The following is a 19986-nucleotide window of genomic DNA, read 5'->3' as shown; positions in this document are numbered from 1 at the left end:
GTCTTGCCAGGGTTCAACTGAAGCCTGTAGTCCCCCATCCAGTTCCCCTTGGCCTCTAGGCACCGCAAGAGGGCAGCCACAACGTCACTTGGCTCATCGGGGGGGGGGAGGAGTTATAAAGTTCAGTATCATCAGAGTACTGATGATACTTCAACCCATAGTGATGAATGATCTTACCTAATGGCTTCATGTAGATGTTAAAAAGGAATGGAGAGAATACCAAGCTCTGCGACATGCTACAAAGGAGTGGCCGTGGGCTGGACCTCTCACTCCCAATCAACACCAGCCTTGGAGAAAGCAGTCAAACCAGTACAAAATGCACCATCCAGCCCCAAATCCCTTAGCCAGCCAAAATGATACCATCAAAGGTTGTTGAGAGGTCAAGGTAGGCAAAGATGGCTGCACTAACCCCATCCCGCTTTCACCAGAAATCATCAGCAAGTGCGACCAATATTATTTCTGTCCCATAATGGTCTTGAATCCTTACTGAAAGGGGTCTAGGTAATCTGTTTCATACAGGACCCTCTGAAGCTACCAAGCAACCACTTTTTTCACTACCTTCCCTAAAAAAGAGGATGGGAAAACTGCCCAGACCGGAGGAATCAAGTAATGTTTTTTTAAGGAGGGGGAGAACTAGGGCTTCCTTAAAAGGCCTTGGGAATGTTCCCTCCTGCAATAAAGAGTTTATCACTACTTGGATCTATTTTCTGGTAACCATCCTGGAGGCTTTCACCAACCAGATGGGATAAAGAGCTAATTGGCAGGTGATTACATTGACAACATTGAAGATCCTATCCACTTTTTCAGGTCCAACAGGATCAAACTGATCCCAGATAACTGTGCAAGACCTCTCCCCAGGCACCTCACATGATCTACACAATGCATGGTTTCAAACTGAGAATGAATCAAGCAATTTTGTCTGTGAGATGTTGAATTTGTTCTTAAGGCTTGGTAATTTAAGTTAAACTGCAAAAGATATATAGGTAGTCCTAATGGAGCCTGCCCATTACAGTTGCAAGTGGTGACAGCTGTTAAATGAGACAACCTTACTTAATGATCCTTACCCCTGCTCTCCCTGATGCCACTGTTATACAAACATGTGACTCATTAAGTGAGCATGGAGTAACTCATAGGTGGGGGGAGACCCAGGTCACTACCCTGCTGGGTTTTGCAAAGCAAAAAGCTTTGCAAAAACAATCCAGCTGGGAGAAGAGTCCAGCCAGATTAGAGCCTAGCATCATGTTCCAATGCCAGAGAGGCTTCCAAAAAAGCCGCTGTGCTTGACCCATGAAGCTATGCTTGCAGACTGGGGCTCTGCCCAATCAACTGGTCATCAGGAGCCTGCAAACTTGCTAGCTTTGGGGAAGTCAGATGTCTGTATGCAAAGATGGCAATTTCAGAATGAAGCCCAGATACCCACATTTCTTTAATAAAGAATACACAAACAAACAAACAAACAAAAACTGCTGAAAGAGAAAGACTTGTTGATGTTTCTCCTCCCCTCCCCCATTAGGTATTGAAACTAAATGCCCTCCAATACTGATTCCTTTTAACCACTTAATTTGCTAAATTTACTGCATGCCTAGAAAGGGGGCGACAAAATCTGTAAGTTACTTACCTTGGTGAGTCACTGCCAGGCTGAAGATGGAAAGGAAAGAAGAAAACAAAAAAAAATCTTCCTATAGCTTTTTGTGTTGAGGAGCTGAAGAAAAAGTGCATCTCCAAAGAAAAAGGGGCAACACAAACATGCACTAAATGGCCACGGCAGGAGCTGGATCTTAAAGGCAATCAGGTCTGTTATATTTTAAAATAACAATGCTACATTATGTACACTACTTATTTAATATTCAGTAACAAATGATTACTCAAGAATCATGGACATAACTTGCTTGGCAAAATAATTTTCCATATTTAAAATGCTTAAATAAATAAACAAATAAATAAATAGCACAACAAGTTCAAATGTGGGCAAATAAAATTTACAATTCGTAAGAGCACAAATAGAAGGTTGCACCAATACACCAAGGTTTAGCAGTCTAATCAACATTAAATGTTTTACAATTTTAACTGCATTCTGAAGTTTCCACAAATGAAAGAATAAAAAAGAACGGAACACAAAGTGCAAGGATGAATGAAAGGTGCCAAATTTCAAAACTCCAAGAGTCAACCATCCAAAATAAACCATCAGAATTCAACTTTTGGAAAAGGTAAATAAACAAGTGAAAGCTATACCATTATATCGATGGCTTGCTGACTTTAATTAAGTATGTATACTCTATACTTGCTCTTGACTCCTCTTATTGTAAACTTTTAGAGTGCCTTTGAAAGTAAAGACACTGTAGAAAATACCAGAAAAGATCATTGTCTCCTTTCTTTTTGTATCGCACAGTGTGACAAGCTTTATGCTTGCCCAGAACTCAAAAGCTACGGCCACTGTCTGGCTTAATAAACGGAACTGCCAAAACTCAGCTGTCATTAAGGCAAAGCTCTCCTGAGTGCATCCAAAGTCTTTTCTCAGAAAAGAATCTGTCAGGTCTTAACCGCAGGCACGACTGGAAACGCTTAGATAAGCTCATAAGAAAATCCAAGGACAATAATATTTACTGGAGAAAGTTGAGGACACTACCAAAATAATTCTAACAATTGCAGTTAATCATACCGTTCCTTAAAAAGCTATATTTTCTTTAGAGTATGTTCTTTCTTGTCCTGTCCCCTTATTTCAGCAGACTAACTAGTTTCCTTCTGTGTTTTGTTTTTATAAGGCTTGTTCTTATTGGTTTCTCACTGAGTGTGAGAATTTACTTTTATAGTACCAAGGACTTATCAGAGTTGCATAAGAAGTTTGTCATGAGTCTCCAAAATTAAGAGGAGTATAATTTGGAACTGGTCTAGAATCTGCCTCCTTTTCACATCATGGTGGAAATAACCAACAGTCTTACGTTCTTTATTCGTAAGGGCTCTACTAGTTGAGAGGATACCAATGCTGACTAATATATCCTGCACAAACAGATCCAGTCGGTCAACAGTGCTGCTTAGGCCAATAAATAGACCCAGCAGATTCAATTATGCAGTTCATGACTTCAGCTACTATGTGAACTACATTTAGCAACTTGCTATGGAGGAAAAGTCATCTGTGCTCAGGTCCAGCACCATGGGAAGTGCTGGTGGTTAGAGTAGCAGACCAATCTATGATGAAGAGGAAGTAAGAAGTTCATTTTAACTGGATCGAGATAAAGTAGATGATAAGGATATAAGGATACTTCTTTCTTGTATTGTTAATATGGAGAGAATACTGTCTGCCTGCTGAAATGAGGGGAACTAGTAGTCAAATGGAGGAAGTACAAGAATCAGATACTGTCCATCAGGCTGAATGACTGGTTATCCAAGTTCAGTAGATAGGTAACGCCTAAAGCCTTTGGACTGCTATGCTGCTTGCCATGATGGTTGCTTCATGTGCAAGCATTTTGTTCTGCTTGAGAAAATACGCCTTGCCACTAATTGCCTAGTGCCTACCTCTGCTGGAGAAATGGGGTAGATATTTGGATGATTTATTCAACTGATGTTTAAGGTTATCTAGAACCAAAAGCTGTCTGTGACATGGTGGCCTCAAGCCTACAGCCATCCCTTCCACTGTCTGCCCTGGACTTCGATTCAGAAGGAGGCAGCTCCTCTTCCTGTCCCTTCCCTACAGCTCCTAGATTGCTAATGGAGGTGAGCATCAGTGTTTCCACTTGTCTGAAGAGTGGAGCATCAGAATGGAGAGGAAACAGTACTAAAGTCAACTTTCTTCCTTCTTTGGCTAGCAGACCTTGTTCTGATCCTCCTCACTAATCACTTAGGTAAGGTTTGTTCAGTGAGATTTTACAGAGGAGATATACTCATGGCTAGAAGCAGTATATGTCTGGTAGAAACAGAAAAAATGGTTCTAGTTACATGTGTCCATGCATCTAACAAACAGCAGTGCTGTTGTTTGGGGTAGGAGGTCTTTGGAGAGAAGATTATTTTTTTTAGGTCAAAAGAGCTATTTTGAAAAGCAAGAGAATGGAAGTGAATAGGATAATCATTCTTTTTTTAATCTAAGTAAAAACATTGTTCCTTCCACTACACTGAATTGAAACTGAAACAGTTTAATACTGAATGCTTGGTGCTTCCTTTGCAGCACTGGCCCAGATAGAAGAATTCGAAAGGGAACAAGGTTATATTCTCCCAAATTGTAAGATATAAGAGACCATACAATCACAAGTTTAGGAGTTATAATTTATAAGATATATCCTTTCAAACATGAAAGCTTCCTCATTTCCTCCTCCCACCTTGACTTCAAAAAAGAAATTTGAAAATTGCCACGTGATAAAGATTCTAAAAGCTGTACTAAGGTACAGGTGAAGCACTTTTAAGGGAAACTATTTCGTTTTTCCAGTAAATGAGATTTCATAAGCTGCAGAAAGAAATTGAAATGTACCAATAGATAAAAGCAGAAAGATCAGGAGAAACAGAATAGGGAATAAATAAATCAGGGATTTATAAATGCTAAATAATACATCACAGAGAAGCAGTAGATGAGTCCATTTTGGAAGGGCTTCTAAATTACTCATTAATGTACTTTCTCAAGAGAGAAAAGTCTTATCTGAAGTGTTGCTTCAAATGTAAATATAGATATGATAATTGTATTACATTATTTCTTAAATGTTTATCTTATTTTTCCACAAATTGCTACAAAATAGTTAAAAGCATTAATGCAAATAATAAAACACAGTAAATAGTTTCACAGTAATAGTATGCTACAACAGAAAGCAAATTAAAAACATAAGCATAAAACTATCTGTTAAAAGCTATTTATATCATATTGAAGATATACAACTTTAAAACTGGGTGAACATGTTAATCATATAAGGTGTATTGCTAATTAAAACACAGTAAGTGGGAACTATAGCTGCACTCATTTTATGTGATATTAATGCCTCCTTTTCCTTAAGGCCTCTTAAGGAAGGCAGAAGAGATTTGGAGACAAGGGGAAATAAACAAAATCCATTTCAGCATTATATATCAATTCATAACAATTAGGGTTTTAAAGCATCACATTTCTAAAACAAAACAGAAGAAAATAAATTTGCTCAAATGATAAGAATTGATTATATTTTATGGATTTCCTGAAGTGGCAGTGTTGGATAGTTTATTTAAACTCCTTTTTTAATATCCTGTCCATCTGCTGCTAAAGCACGGTTCCATTTAGCTTTTAATACTTAAAATTTCACAAATACAATATTTTTTAAAAAATCAGTCAGAATCAGAAATGAAAATCAAAGCACAAAAGTCTAACTTGTCAACAAAAGTCTTCTGGAAAAAATATTTGACAAAAAATAAATAAATCCCAAACCCAACAGATGTTCCAGTATCTAGGGTCAGACAATGAAAATATTCTTCATCTAACTGAAAAATGATTCCATTCTCTAGGAAGAAGATGGAGGAGATTTTATTTTTTGTGATATGTTTTTGGCTGTTCAGTCAGCAGAGATTAAGCTAACAGGAAACGGTTATGTCTACCTTATCTAAATGAAGATAGACTTAAGATGTCTCTCTGTCTCTAAAAAAAACCTCTCTTCAATCTTCCAGGAAGAAGAAAGAGTAAATGGGGGGGGGGTACCATTTGGAACAAGCCTTGGAGACAGAATAGAAAAAATGAAAGGCAGGAATAGCACTGTGAGCCACATGTGACTGAGCAGTTTTGTATGCCAAAAACAGGTCAAACTAAATGGAAATTACCCTCAAAGTTATTGTAGCAAAATGAAGCAATCAAGCTGCAGCATCAACACCAAAAATTTCTATCACAATAGTTCTCAACCTATGGTCTGCGGACCCCTAGAGGGTCGCAGTGTCATCACAAACGAAGCATAAAAAATGTTATGATTTACCGATAAATCCTTAAGCCTTGGGGGTCCATGGCTGTGATCCGTAGCCACAAAAGTTATTTAAATGGTGAAGAAAAGGTTGAGAACCATGCTCTATCATACTGTTGGCCTAGATACCAGCTACAGCCTATTGTGATCATCTTTTCTCTGAGAGGAGACCAAGTAATGTCACCTGAGGTTCCTATGCTGAGGTTTTCTCAGAGGGTTCAAGAAGAGCACAGTACACTCCTGATTTCTATAATAAAAGAAATCCAAAAAAGGGAGAAAATATTCATAAATCCAACAAAATAAGACATATGGAATGATGAAGCAAGCTCATGATCCAGCAGTACTGGGAATAGACTACAGCTGTCTCTTCCATTATCACCTAAATATCAATGATATGCACACCTAATTTCAAATCAGAAGTCTCAGTCCATTGCTTAAAATAAGGCATTAATAAATTAAGTAGAACAGCAGAATTCACATAATAGATCATGAATTTTTAATAGTTCATAGTCACCTCCAAGGCCTTTGAAGTGCAATACATTGGAGTCAGTGATTCATGGCTCCACTAAACAAGCCAAGCTTGCAACAAAGTTCTTGAAGAAGCAACTATTTGGGAGTAAATGTCAACTCTACTGTAGTAGACACAGAATAAAAATAAATTCTGACCTGAGCCCCATCAGGTTTAGGAAGATTAAATGAGGCTAATACTTGTGAAGATAATTGAGGCTCTGGATTTAGTATCAAAGCCTACTTCTATTCCAGTTTACTTGAATGACGGCTGCTTCCTGCTCCAGTGGTTGTTCCTTCTCCCATCCCAGGATCATTGGATCCTTCCTAAGCATAGTGTTGCCAAGCTAAATAATTTCATTGGTTGTTAATCTTAGCCAATCTGGGATAGATCTGATGGAATAGAAGTCTGCCTCACAGATGAGTGCGGGATTGTGGTTCCATCAAGAATTAATAATGCCTTTCAGCCAACTGGAGCTGAGGGTCATTTAGTTGGCTAAGAAGATGTTGAAAGATCAGGTGACCAAGGAGAAGGGCTTTCTCTGTGGTGGCTACCTCCCTATGGAACATACTTGGCAGATAAGATTGGCCTCCTCTTTGACAGACTTTTGCAAGTCCCTGAAGACTAGGTTTTGATAAGGAGTCTGGGGAACCCAGAGTGAGGTAGAGCCCATCAAGTGGCTTATTTGACTAATTGTTGCTGGGAGGGAGTGGTTGTTGCTTTTTATTGTTTTTATATTGTAAGCTGCCCAGAGTCACTGACAGTAAGTTGGCAGCTGTGTACATTTTCTTAAACAAACAAACAAGCAAACAAACAAACTGTGGAGCCCTTAGTGCTCTCTGAACTTGGTTGTTTTCTTGCAGACGTTTCATTACCCAACTAGATAGCATCATCAGTTCTAGAAGGGAGTGGGGTTTGCTCATCGTTTGTGTGTCCTGTCTGCTAGTGGGACTGTTCTTGGTAGTTCTTGGTAGTGATTAGGTTGATTGTTTAGGTTGTTTGTTGGTATTTTCTTAATTGGGATATTGTTTACTTCTTAATTGTTTGTCTAGTTTTAATTTTGGTATTAATCTCTGCTTATCCGGGTTATTGATTACTGGTGGTGAGGCAGGTCTTTTTCTTTTGTTTTTAGCATCTTGGTTCTCTCTCTCTCTCCCTCCCTCCCTCCCTCCCTCCCTCCCTCTCTCTCTCTTTCTTTCTTGAATGGTAAGTTTATCTCTATATGCCTATTGATGACTGATATATCTGAGTTCCAGGATTTTGGGGGGACTTTTTTGGACTTAGCTTGGTCTAGAATGTTCCCAGTTCCCAGTTCCCAGTTCGGATTATGGTTATGTCTGTCCCTGAATTGTGAAATTGAAGAGTTTCCATAATGTCTTGTGACTGCTATTAGTGTTCATGGATATGCTCTGCTAGTCCTCTGCCTGTTTGTTCTACATAGCGACTGTTAACAATTACTAATGTATGTTGTAGAGAACTCTTGTTTTTTTCTTCTAGGGCTGCTGGTTCTTTTGATTTATTGAAGATGTTTTGGAGGATTTTAGCTAGTTGTATGCTACTATAGTAAGGGACGTGGTGGCTCAGTGGTTAAGATGCTGAGCTTGTCGATTGAAAGGTCGGCAGTTCAGCGGTTCGAATCCCTAGTGCCGTGTAACAGAGTGAGCTCCCGTTACTTGTCCCAGCTTCTGCCAACCTAGCAGTTCGAAAGCACGTAAAAAATACAAGTAGAAAAATAGGAACTACTTTTAGTGGGAAGGTAACAGTGTTCTGTGCACCTTCGGAGTTTAGTCATGCTGGCCACATGACCACAGAGACGTCTTCGGATACCCCCTAGAGTCAGGAACGACTAGCACATATATGCGAGGGGAACCTTTACCTTTTTATGGTGCTATATGGTTGGGGTAGGTTTGATAGTTTTTCTGAGATGTTTTGATATTCAAAACTTGAAATAGTGTTGAATAAATGGTTATGACTGGCCCTCAAAATTCTGCCAGATAAAGCTCGCCACAGTCATGTGATTATGAACTTAGCAACCAGCCCAGATTCCCAATCATTGTAGTAACCCACAATCATGTGATTGCAATTTGTGACTCCCTGCCAGTTTCCTACAGCCAAGTCAGTTATTTGATGTAAAGCAGTGTTATTGGATGGATGGATGGATGGATGGATGGATGGATGGATGGATGGATTCAAAATAACTTTTGAAAACAAGTGTGTTTTCTCATTCTGTTGTCTTTCTCCCTAGAACAGTAACCCCTTTCATGGTGGCTCTTTGCTTGTCAGCAATGATTTAAGCTGTTTTGTTCTCAGGTTACTCTTCTGCCTTTACATTTCTTGTTTGTATTTAGGTGTATCTTCTCCAATTATGAGTCACTGCTAGTTCCTAATCTTAGGAAGGGGAATTCCTATTGTATGATGTAGCCCTTCTTTTTATATGTTCAATGAAATTCTTTGTTCAGATTTTATTTTTTTCTTGTTTTTCTTTTTTGTTTTTGCAGGCGAAATCTTACAAAATTGTCCCTCATCTTCAGTCATATGCTTGCAGAAATAAAGGCAATCTTCCCTAATGCTCAATTCCAGGGTGACAACTTTCGTATCACAAAAGCAGATGCTGCAGAATTCTGGAAGAAGTTCTTTGGAGAAAAGTAAGTATCAGCTATATCAGTATAGAAGGTAGAGTTGCTAGTGGATATTTCACTTGAGTGTCTTTTTATTACTTTTTAGTTCATTTACATTCATTCGTGTAAATTGTATAATATCACAAATGACAAATTATTTGCAGTGAGTTACAAATTGAATAAATAAATGCAAGAAGTAAACAAATAAAATACAATAAACAATTCAGTGGTACACTTTCACATTTAATAGAGATTCCTGAAAAACTGACATTTTCTCTCCTCCCAGTTAAAATAGACCTTTTTGGTAATAGTTTGCAAAGAATGGTTGATGCAAGCATACTTCTCAAAAATTGCTAACAGCCTATGGAAACAGCCGTAGGCTCCATAAAAGCCTATGGAATTGTTTTAGAACCACAGGTTTATTGCTTGTCTAGAGAAGCACCTGAAACCTATTGCTCATGAAAGCTCCTTTAATCAACAAAAATCAATCTATCTATCTATCTATCTATCTATCTATCTATCTATCTATCTATCTATCTATCTATCTATCTATCTATCCACACACACACACACACACACACATATACATTCATTCTTACTTCTTCGTAGGATTTATGTGTGTTTTTCCTCTAGCCAGGTTTTTCCTACGTAACCAAGGTTTTTTCTGCAGCCTTAGCTCAGTGTGATTCTACTGAGCTAGGGCTGCAGAAAAAAACCTTAGTTACATAGGAAAAACCTGGCTAGAGGAAAAACACACACACACACACACACACACACACACACATATTTGAAGCTATATTTGTTATTAAAAGTTAGTTTGAAAATGCTTCTTTCTTTTTTTCTTTTTTAACTTGGGCACAGATATACAGTGGGGCAAAAAAATATTTAGTCAGCCACCAATTGTGCAAGTTCTCCCACTTAAAAAGATGAGAGAGACCTGTAATTGACATCATAGGTAGATCTCAACTATGAGAGACAAAATGAGAAAACAAATCCAGACAATCACATTGTCTGATTTGGAAAGAATTTATTTGCAAATTATGGTGGAAAATAAGTATTTGGTCACCCACAAACAAGCAAGATTTCTGGCTCTCACAGACCTGTAACTTCTTCTTTAAGAGGCTCCTCTGTCCTCCACTCATTACCTGTATTAATGGCACCTGTTTGAACTTGTCAACAGTATAAAAGACACCTGTCCACAACCTCAAACAGTCACACTCCAAATTCCACTATGGTGAAGACCAAAGAGCTGTCAAAGGACATCAGAAACAAAATTGTAGACCTGCACCAGGCTGGGAAGACTGAATCTGCAATAGGCAAGCAGCTTGGTGTGAAGAAATCAACTGTGGGAGTAATAATTAGAAAATGGAAGACATACAAGACCACTGATAATCTCCCTCAATCTGGGGCTCCACGCAAGATCTCACCCTGTGGGGTCAAAATGATCACAAGAACGGTGAGCAAAAATCCCAGAACCATACAGGGGGACTAGTGAATGACCTGCAGAGAGCTGGGACCAACGTAACAAAGGCTACCATCAGTAACACACTATGCCGCCAGGGACTCAGATCCTGCAGTGCCAGACGTGTCCCCCTGCTTAAGCCAGTACATGTCCGGGCCCGTCTGAAGTTTGCTAGAGAGCATTTGGATGATCCAGAAGAGGATTGGGAGAATGTCATATGGTCAGATGAAACCAAAGTAGAACTGTTTGGTAGAAACACAATTCGTCGTGTTTGGAGGAGAGAGAATGCTGAGTTGCATCCAAAGAACACCATACCTACTGTGAAGCATTGGGGCTGTTTCTCTGCAAAGGGACCAGGATGACTGATCCATGTACAGGAAAGAATGAATGGGGCCATGTATCATGAGATTTTGAGTGCAAACCTCCATCCATCAGCAAGGGCATTGAAGATGAAACGTGGCTGGGTCTTTCAGCATGACAGTGATCCCAAACACACCGCCCGGGCAACAAAGGAGTGGCTTCGTAACAAGCATTTCAAGGTCCTGGAGTGGCCTAGCCAGTCTCCAGATCTCAACCCCATAGAATTTATTTATTTTTATTTATTTATTTGTTTAAATTTCTATACCGCCCTTCTCCAATATAGGACTCAGGGCGGTGAACAGCCAAAATAAAACAAGACATACATACAAAACATACAAAATCTAAAAACTGATTAAAATAATTAAATCTTTTGGCCGTAATTAAAACAATTCCAATTTAGAAAACGTTTGGAGGGAGTTGAAAGTCCGTGTTGCTCAGCGACAGTCCCAAAACATCACTGCTCTAGAGGAGATCTGCATGGAGGAATGGGCCAACATACCAGCAACAGTGTGTGCCAACCTTGTGAAGACTTACAGAAAACGTCTGACCTCTGTCATTGCCAACAAAAGATATATAACAAAGTATTGAGATGAACTTTTGATATTGACCAAATACTTATTTTCCACCATAATTTGCAAATAAATTCTTTCCAAATCAGACAATGTGATTGTCTGGATTTGTTTTCTCATTTTGTCTCTCATAGTTGAGGTCTACCTATGATGTCAATTACAGGCCTCTTTCATCTTTTTAAGTGGGAGAACTTGCACAATTGGTGGCTGACTAAATACTTTTTTGCCCCACTGTACTCCAAATCAAACTCTCAAGACATTATGGTAATTAGACTAAAACATATAAAGTATTAAATGCTTCTAATCCAATCAAAGGTCTATATTTCATTATACTTGAAATCGGCCTCTGGTATTCAATCTTATTTGATGTTTTATCTTAGTATATTTTATCAAGTGATAGTTCTTTATAGAAACTTGTGATAGACAATAGACAGGAAAATAAAATTTTAAATTATTACTAAATATAGAAGATATGAAGATTTTATGAAGAATACATAATTGAATTGGTTTGTTGTATATATCACAAGTCTTTACATATCATGTGTAATTTACCAAAGATTTACCTGGTTATGATGCAAGTGTTGAAGATATAATAACTTTGTAATAGGTAGTAAAATCACAATGTGTATGAATTAAGTGAAAAATTCAAAACAAGCTGTTGCCATTAGCAACAAAATTTTGGGTAACCACTATATGCCACTGTAATGTGGCATCAGTGTTATACTAGTTTTACATTTATAAATAATATAGGTGATTTGGGGCCAGTCACTTTCTCTCAGCCCAACTCACCTCATAAGTTGTTGTGGGAAAATAGGGAGAGGAAGGAATGTTAGGTGTGTTTGCCCTTGAGCTATCTATAAAAATAATAAAGTTTTTTTTAAAAAAAGAAATCTAAAATAAATGAATAAATATTTAGAAACAAACACTTATTAGGAAGATTTTCAGAAGAAAAGGCAGAAGGGAGTATTAATAATTACCGATCGGCAGAAATCAAAACATGATTAGCAAAAAGTAACAGGTAGAAACAAAGACTTCAGCTCAAAGCAGCATAAAATAAAAGCCAATCAATACTAACAAAAATAGAGTCATAAAATAAAAAATTAAAAGCAGCAGTTAATACCAAATTACAACCGTGCTTAATGAGATAATGAAGTAAACATGCTTCTTTAGGGCATTCTGAATGATAGTCAATGAATTAGTACCCTGGTGGACAGGTGGTTAGTACCTCTCTGTGGGCATGTGCGCTGTCGCCCCAGCCCATCTCCATCACGTTTCTCGTTGTCGTTTGCAGGGAAACAAAAGTTTGAAGGACTAAAAAAATTTCACGAAACAGCATTCCACTTTTGTTGCAGTACATTTGCTGCTGCTGCCCCCATGGCCTGCCCCCTACTCTCACAGAGCTTTTGCAAATTTAGTGCAGAGCCACATTGCGACCCTGTGTCTGCTCGGCATAAAAAAGCAACTGATATTCAATCAGTTGCTTTTCCTGCAGAGCTGCCTGTGTTGGGATGCCCCGCCTGCCCGCTGACCAGCTGGTCTTTGGCGCACTGCTCCTGGGTTGTCAACCTCCAGACGTCAGATTCCCACCACCCACACTACCAGTTCAGAGGTTCCTTCCCCTCTCCGGGGGGTGGGGGGGGGTGAGAGGCAGAGAGAGAGGAGGAGACAGAGACTGACTTACAATGAGGAGGTGTTATGTGTACATAGAGAGAAATCCTAATAAATGTTGCGAGCAGGCTAAAATGAGGAAATGCTGCAGAACTGGATGGTGAAATCACAGAAATATTAAAATAGGGATTTGCTCTGCTGATCAAGGGGAGAAATTAAAGAAATGCAGAAAGTAACAACTTGAATCTGAATTTCAAGTGATCTACTAGTTAGGTGGTGGATTAAAAAAATATTTTACAAACACAGATCTGAGGTTTTTTGCCCAAATATGAGGAAGGAGAAATTATGAATTTTCTTTGGGCTGAGGAGAAGTGAGATTTCATGCCTGTGGAATTACTCTCAATATGGAGAAGTTTAGGAGAATGGGACCCAAAGGGTGAACTTGGCACATTTAATTTCGCTGCATAGAGCTTTAAAATGTTTGGTGCTGCATACTTGAACTTGGGTGATTTTATTTCTGCTTCAGTCCCCTGACACATTTAATTGTAACCCTTAATGTTTAATTTTTATTAAGTCCAGGGGTTCCTCCCCCCCCCCGGGGGGTGGGAGACAGAGGAAGGGACGAAGAGGAGAGAGAGAGAGACAGAGACAGAGGGAGGAAAAGAGAGAAAGAGGGAAGAAAAGAGAGAGAGAAACAGAGAGAGAGAAAGGGAGAGAGAGAAACAGAGGGAGGGAGGGTAAGAGAGGAAGGGAAAGAAAAATAGAACAGAGAGGGAGAAAGAGAGAGAGGGAAGGAAAGAGAGAAAGAGGGAGAGAGAAAGACAGGGGGAAGGAAAGAGAGAGAGAGACAGGGAGTGAGGAAGGGAAAGAGAGGCAGAGAGAGGGGGGAAAGAGAGAGGAAAGAGAAATGATATTACAAAAGTTTTTCTTTTTTATTGTTGCTAAACGTAATATTTCAAAAGCAGAAAAAAATTGAAGGGCATAAAAGTGCATTTATCACGTTTTTCTTAGAACAATTAGCTGAACTCTGCCTTGTTTATCATTATTTTAGGTAGTAAAACCTCATTATTCAGGTTAAATTGCCGTGTTGGCACTTTGCGATAAATAAGTGGGTTTTGGGTTGTAGTTTGGGCACTCAGTCTCTGAAAGGTTCGCCATCACTGAGTTAATATAAATGTTAAGCTTCAAATATGATTACCAATGTACAGTAGTCCTCAATTTACAATCACATTTGGGACTGGGATTTGGGTTGTAAATTGTGAAAGTTGTAAGACAACTACATGATCAGACCTGATTTTACATCTTGTTATGGTGGTCATTAAGCAAGTTGCACAGTGGTAAGTCTAAATCACACAATCGTTAAGCAAATCACACAAAGCAAATCAGCATGAATCCATGTTCCTAAATGGGTGGTTTTTTTGCCAGAAACTGGCAAAAAACACAGGAAACCAGCAAAAAACATTGTAGATCACAGTCTCATGACCACAGGATTCTGCAAACAATTATAAATGTGACCCAATTGGCAAGCACTCAAAATGTGATCATGTGACCACAGAGGAAGGGCAGCATAACATTGTACGATGGCTGAAAGAGCTATATAGGCCATAAAGAACCCTTTCTAAGGCTGTGGTAACTCTGAACAGCTGATAAATGACTATTTGTAAATCGAAGACTACCTGTAATTAAAATAAATAATTTATAGTTAAATGCCATACTAACACAAATATTAAATGTAGTACATACAGCAAGCTCCTATCTTATCATTTTGAATATTCTTTTAGTTGTGGATATTGAAGATGTAGGCAGGCTGCATTTGTTTACTTGATTTTTGCTTAACTTGGCTGATATCTGATCATGTTGGATTTGTCCCCATTCAGGGATATATTTAATATCTTTTTGGAGGGAGACCTCTTCCAGTTTAAATAAGTAGGCTAAAATGCCATTTAGAGAAAAAGAGTAACTTTCTTTAATGAGGAAGATCTGGCCTTAAATTTAATACCTTTGCCTAAGAAAAGGCAATGGCTTTGTAACTCTAGGCACATTTGGAAGAAAAATATGTAACTACTTTAACAGGCATTCCAATCAGGAAATTGGAATAAAATTGCTTTGGTCTGTTGATAACTTATGCCAGGAAGTTTTTGCTAGTTTACTTGAACTTCCTAATAACTTTTAATAACATTGGCTGTGCTAGTCTCCTAAATAAATCTAGGGTTGGGCCCTGGGAGCACAGTTTTGCAATAATTCCATTCCATTCCCTTCTATAGTTGTTTCCAGAAAGTAATGCTATATACTACTCTTTGACACCTTGGCTATTTACCCATGATGTCCTACAAGTTTCCATCTTCTGTACTATGCTGTAGAGCAGGGCTGTCAAACTCATGGCCAATGGTGTGGATACGTCACGTGCCAGTTTAGTGAAGGGGGAAAAAGTCACAATACGTCATGTGTCGCCACCGTGACGATGCTAATTTGACATCCCTGCTATAGAGGTATTCCTGCTTTTTTAGAACAAGGAACTACCCACTTCCTAGTAGTTTCCAAATCTACTGCTCCTTGCTATCTCACTTCCAAGTTGATTTCTTGATTCTTGAATACTTTCACTAATGTACTTGAGAAGAGTGAACAAGGTAAAATTCAGGTAAAATAGAAATATTGTTGGTAGATAAGCAAACTGATACTGTAAGCAAAATCTTATTGCATTCTTTGACAATGTGACAAAACTAGTGGACCAGTGAAATGCTGTGGATATAATTTACTTGGGCTTCAGTAAGGCATTTGATAGACCATAACTTACTACTTGATTAGATAGAAAAATGTAGGTTAAACAACATTATCACCAGATGTAACTGGCTGACGAACCGCACCCAACGTGTAATCCTTAATGGAACTGCATTTACGTGAAAGGAAGTATGCAGCGGGGTTCCTCAAAGCTCTGTATTAGGCCCAGTAATCTTCAATAGCTACATAAATGATTTAAATGAGGGGATAAAAGAAGAACTCATCAAATTTGCAGATGACACTAAGGTGGCAGAAATAGCCAACACTTTAGAAAATAGGCTCAACACAGAGAAGGATCTTGATAGACTTGAACACTGGGCCCTATCTAACAAATTGATATTCAGTGGTGAGAAAAGTAAAATTCTATATTTAAGGAAGAAAAACCAAATGCAGGGTGATACCTGGCTCAATAATAGTAACTATGAGAAGGGTTTTGGAGTCTTCTGGACAATCACTTAAATATGAGCTAGCAGTATGCTGCAGCTGCCAAAAAACCCAACATAGCCTTAGGCTTCATTAACAGAGGGATAGAATAAAAACCACATGAAGTGTTAGTACTTTTTCTAAAGTTAGTATCACTTTGTAATGCCTTGGTAAGGCCACACTTGGAATATTGCATCTAGTTTTGGTGTCCACAATAAAAAAGTTGTTGAGTCTCTAGAAAGAGTGCAGAGAGGAGCAATAAAGATGATTAGGGGACTGAAAACTAAAACATGAAGAATGGATGCAGGAATTGGATATGTATAGTTTAATGAAATGAAGGGCTAGGGATGACATGATAGCAGTGTTCCAATATCTAAAGGGCTGTCACAAATAAGAATCTATTTTCCAAAGCACCTGAAGGCAAGACAAGAAGCAATGGATGGAAAATAATGAAAGAGTGAACCAACCTAGAACTAATGAGAAATTTCCTGTCAGAAGGTAGCAGTGAAAGTTGAGAATGGTAATCACACAACTGCAAGATCCCTCCATGTCATAATTGTGAGCCAATTGCAAATCATAATTAACATATGATCATGGGGACACTGTGATGGCCATGATTATGGAAACCTACCATAACTCCTCATTCAGTGCTGTTTTAACCTTGAATAGTCACTGAACAAATGGTTATTAAAGACAGCTAGAATAGAATAGAATAGAAAAGGGTAGGGTAGGGTAGATCAGATCAGATCAGAACAGAACAGAACAGAACAGAACAGAACAGAACAGAACAGAACAGAACAGAATTCTTTATTGGCCAAGTGTGATTGGACACACAAGGAATTTGCCTTAAGTGCATTAGCTCTCAGTGTACATAAAAGATATAATTAAAAATGGTGTTTTATCTAACACACACATATGTATTGTTTCCTTATTGTAGGACCATAGTGCCTTGGAAAGTATTCCGACAATGTCTTCATGAGGTGCATCAGATTAGTTCTGGTCTGGAAGCAATGGCTTTGAAGTCTACTATTGATCTAACATGCAATGATTATATTTCAGTTTTTGAATTTGATATCTTCACAAGATTATTTCAGGTAATTTAGCTAAACTGAAATAATACTGAACATGTTTTTTTCTATTATTTGAACATAGCTGGATTTTGCAATTTTAGACAAATGGAAGAATTTTATAATTTTTTTCTGTCAATTTTTCCTGCTAGGAGGTGTTTTAATTCAGGATATCGTTTCTTTTTAGTAAATTTGATATATTTTATGTTTTCCATAGCAGAGGTAATACAATTAACACTATATTACTAGTTCTGCGGGTAACAAAACTTCAAAAGGTACACATACAGATTTTAAAAAAATACTGTTTGCAATAATGAATTCACATGAAAACATGAACTGATCTAGTTACCAATTAAATCCCATTTTCCTTCTCTTCATGTGCTGCTTTCATTTCTTATTTTTAATTAGTCTAAATTTTTATTCAGAACGTGAAATTGCTTTCATCTAGACATGATATAAATGTTAAGGGGTGAATGGCAGACTTATGAAAGCAACAGATGACAGAAGTCCTGCTCCTTTTTACAAAATAGTCCAAAGGGTTTGCAGTGTGATAGTGCTTTCATCGTTTTAATAAAAGCTTATATATTTCATTAGTTTTGGATCTGAAATGGGATTGTTTCAGCCTTGAACTATTTCCATTAACTTGTGATACTATTCAGATTCTTAATTCGTTGCTCACTTTTAAGCTATTTTTTTAATCTGAACATTACTTTAAAATGCCTTATTTTTCACTGTAACTAACTTTAAATGGCTGTTATCTTTGATGGTAGCAAGTATTACAGAAAATGTTTTCTTTATTCTTAGAGGAAATTGAGGTAAATATACAATATATTAAGTATATACATATAAATACATATTTATATATTTCACTTACTCTTAGCCTTGGGGTTCAATATTAAGAAACTGGAACTTCTTAGCTGTGACTCATCCTGGATATATGGCATTTCTTACTTATGATGAAGTTAAAGCACGGTTACAGAAATATAGCACCAAACCAGGAAGGTAATGAATTCAGTACTTTTTGCCAATTTACTTCAGTAGATTATGGAAGGTTGCCACTAGTTAGTCATGTTTCTGGATGGCTGGGAAATTTCATAATTTAATGACATTGGACTACAACCAGAAACTTTGCAGTAAGAGATGATTTGGTTCAGGGGGATTGGGAGGAAATAATTCAAAATCATAATAATTATCCTCATGAACAATATGTAGAAACAGGAAAACTTGAATATATTTAGCTAGGGGTCTGTTGAGAACAACTAGATTTTCCATTAAAAAAAATGATTTGTGTTGTTGTCATTTCCAAACAGTGGTGATAGGAAAACTAGTGACATGGTGAGCCATATTAAAAAAAAAAGCACTTATAATAATGGCCATTATACATAGGAATTGAGGGAGCAACCATGTAGTACTTAGAACTATTTGACAGTAAAGAAACTGTTTTTAATGTTTATAATACACTGTTAGTCAAACAGTTAAGTTTCAGCTGAGTGCTGGGTCTGATTACAACTAAATTAAGAAATAGTTAGATTTCCATAAAGCTCAACATAAGATTTTATTTGTCTACTTTTTTAACCAAAGTGGAAAATATTGGTAAATTTAGATTACACAAATATTCTAATTTCTCTTTTTAAATTTTTATCCCGCCTTTATCAACTCTTTTATTCACTATAGCATTGTCCTTCGTTTTACAGCTACATTTTCAGATTAAGTTGCACTCGACTTGGGCAGTGGGCTATTGGTTATGTCACTGGTGATGGAAATATTTTACAGACCATACCCCACAATAAGCCTTTATTTCAAGCTCTAATCGATGGCAGCCGGGAAGGATTGTGAGTATAAATTATTTATATATAGAAGGTATGGGTTACTAATACAACAGGCACAAGTTAAAGCAAGGGTATCAAACTTGTGGCCCATGCAGGCCACACCCATCCTGGCTCCTCAAGCACAAAAACAATCCCGATAGATCACAATACGACCTGCGATACGATTGGGTTTGAGTTATCATAATGCCTGAGTTAAAGTATTTTTGATCTGATTGGATTATCATAATTGTAAAGTCTAGTTTCCCTTAAAACGTTCAACTGAGAATTTTTCTTGTGTCCCCAATTAGGGCAAACAGGACTAGAATGATGGCAATTGTGAAGTGAAATCAGCAGAGGAAAGTGGGGTGCAGTTAGCAGAGTCTTCTATGTGGAAGACATTAAGAATATAGATCTTTCAATGAAAAACAGGCATTTCTGGAAGGGAATTTTTAGCAGGAGATACTTGTATAGATCGTCTTTCAATATCACTCATTCAGCAATGGTTCCAATTTGTGATAGTGTTGAATAAATGGTAGTTACAAATGAAACTTCCCAGTTACTGTACGTGATCATGATCCAGGCACTTAGCAACCAGCCCAGATTTCCAACAATTGCAATAATCCACAGTCATAATTACAATTTGTGACTTCCTACTGGCTTTCCACAAGCAAAGTCAATGGGTAGGCTGCCAGTAAGTCAGCCATGTGAGATCCTTGCTTAAAAACCCATGTAGTCCTTACTTAATGATGGCAACTGGCCTGCTGCAACTGTCATCACTGTTGTGCTATATGACATCAAGTTTTACAATCACATCACTTAGCAATGGAAATTCTTGTCTCAATTACCATAGTTAACTGAAGACTATTTGTAATGGAAAAAGCAAAACTGTTC

At 37.8% G+C, this 19986-nt stretch overlaps 1 protein-coding gene across 6 annotated transcripts in view; it reads left to right on the top strand.

Moving 5' to 3' along the window:
• Window positions 1-19986, top strand: part of CBLB (Cbl proto-oncogene B) — a 71841-nt gene that overhangs the window by 19265 nt on the left and 32590 nt on the right. For all 6 annotated transcript variants that reach the window (XR_015734415.1, XR_015734414.1, XM_087894883.1 and 3 more), the window contains exons 4-7: window positions 8901-9047; window positions 17158-17314; window positions 18168-18289; window positions 18982-19119. Coding sequence is in view for 4 of the 6 variants with exons in the window: in XM_087894883.1 (XP_087751009.1) it covers window positions 8901-9047; window positions 17158-17314; window positions 18168-18289; window positions 18982-19119 (564 nt within the window). In the remaining 2 variants the exon portion in view is untranslated. The remainder of the gene's footprint in view (window positions 1-8900; window positions 9048-17157; window positions 17315-18167; window positions 18290-18981; window positions 19120-19986) is intronic.

This window comes from Pantherophis guttatus, chromosome 5 (assembly GCF_059756535.1).
Source record: "Pantherophis guttatus breed Tessera chromosome 5, ASM5975653v1, whole genome shotgun sequence".
Classification (NCBI taxonomy): Eukaryota; Metazoa; Chordata; class Lepidosauria; order Squamata; family Colubridae; genus Pantherophis; species Pantherophis guttatus.
This window is presented reverse-complemented; position numbering and strand designations above follow the sequence as displayed.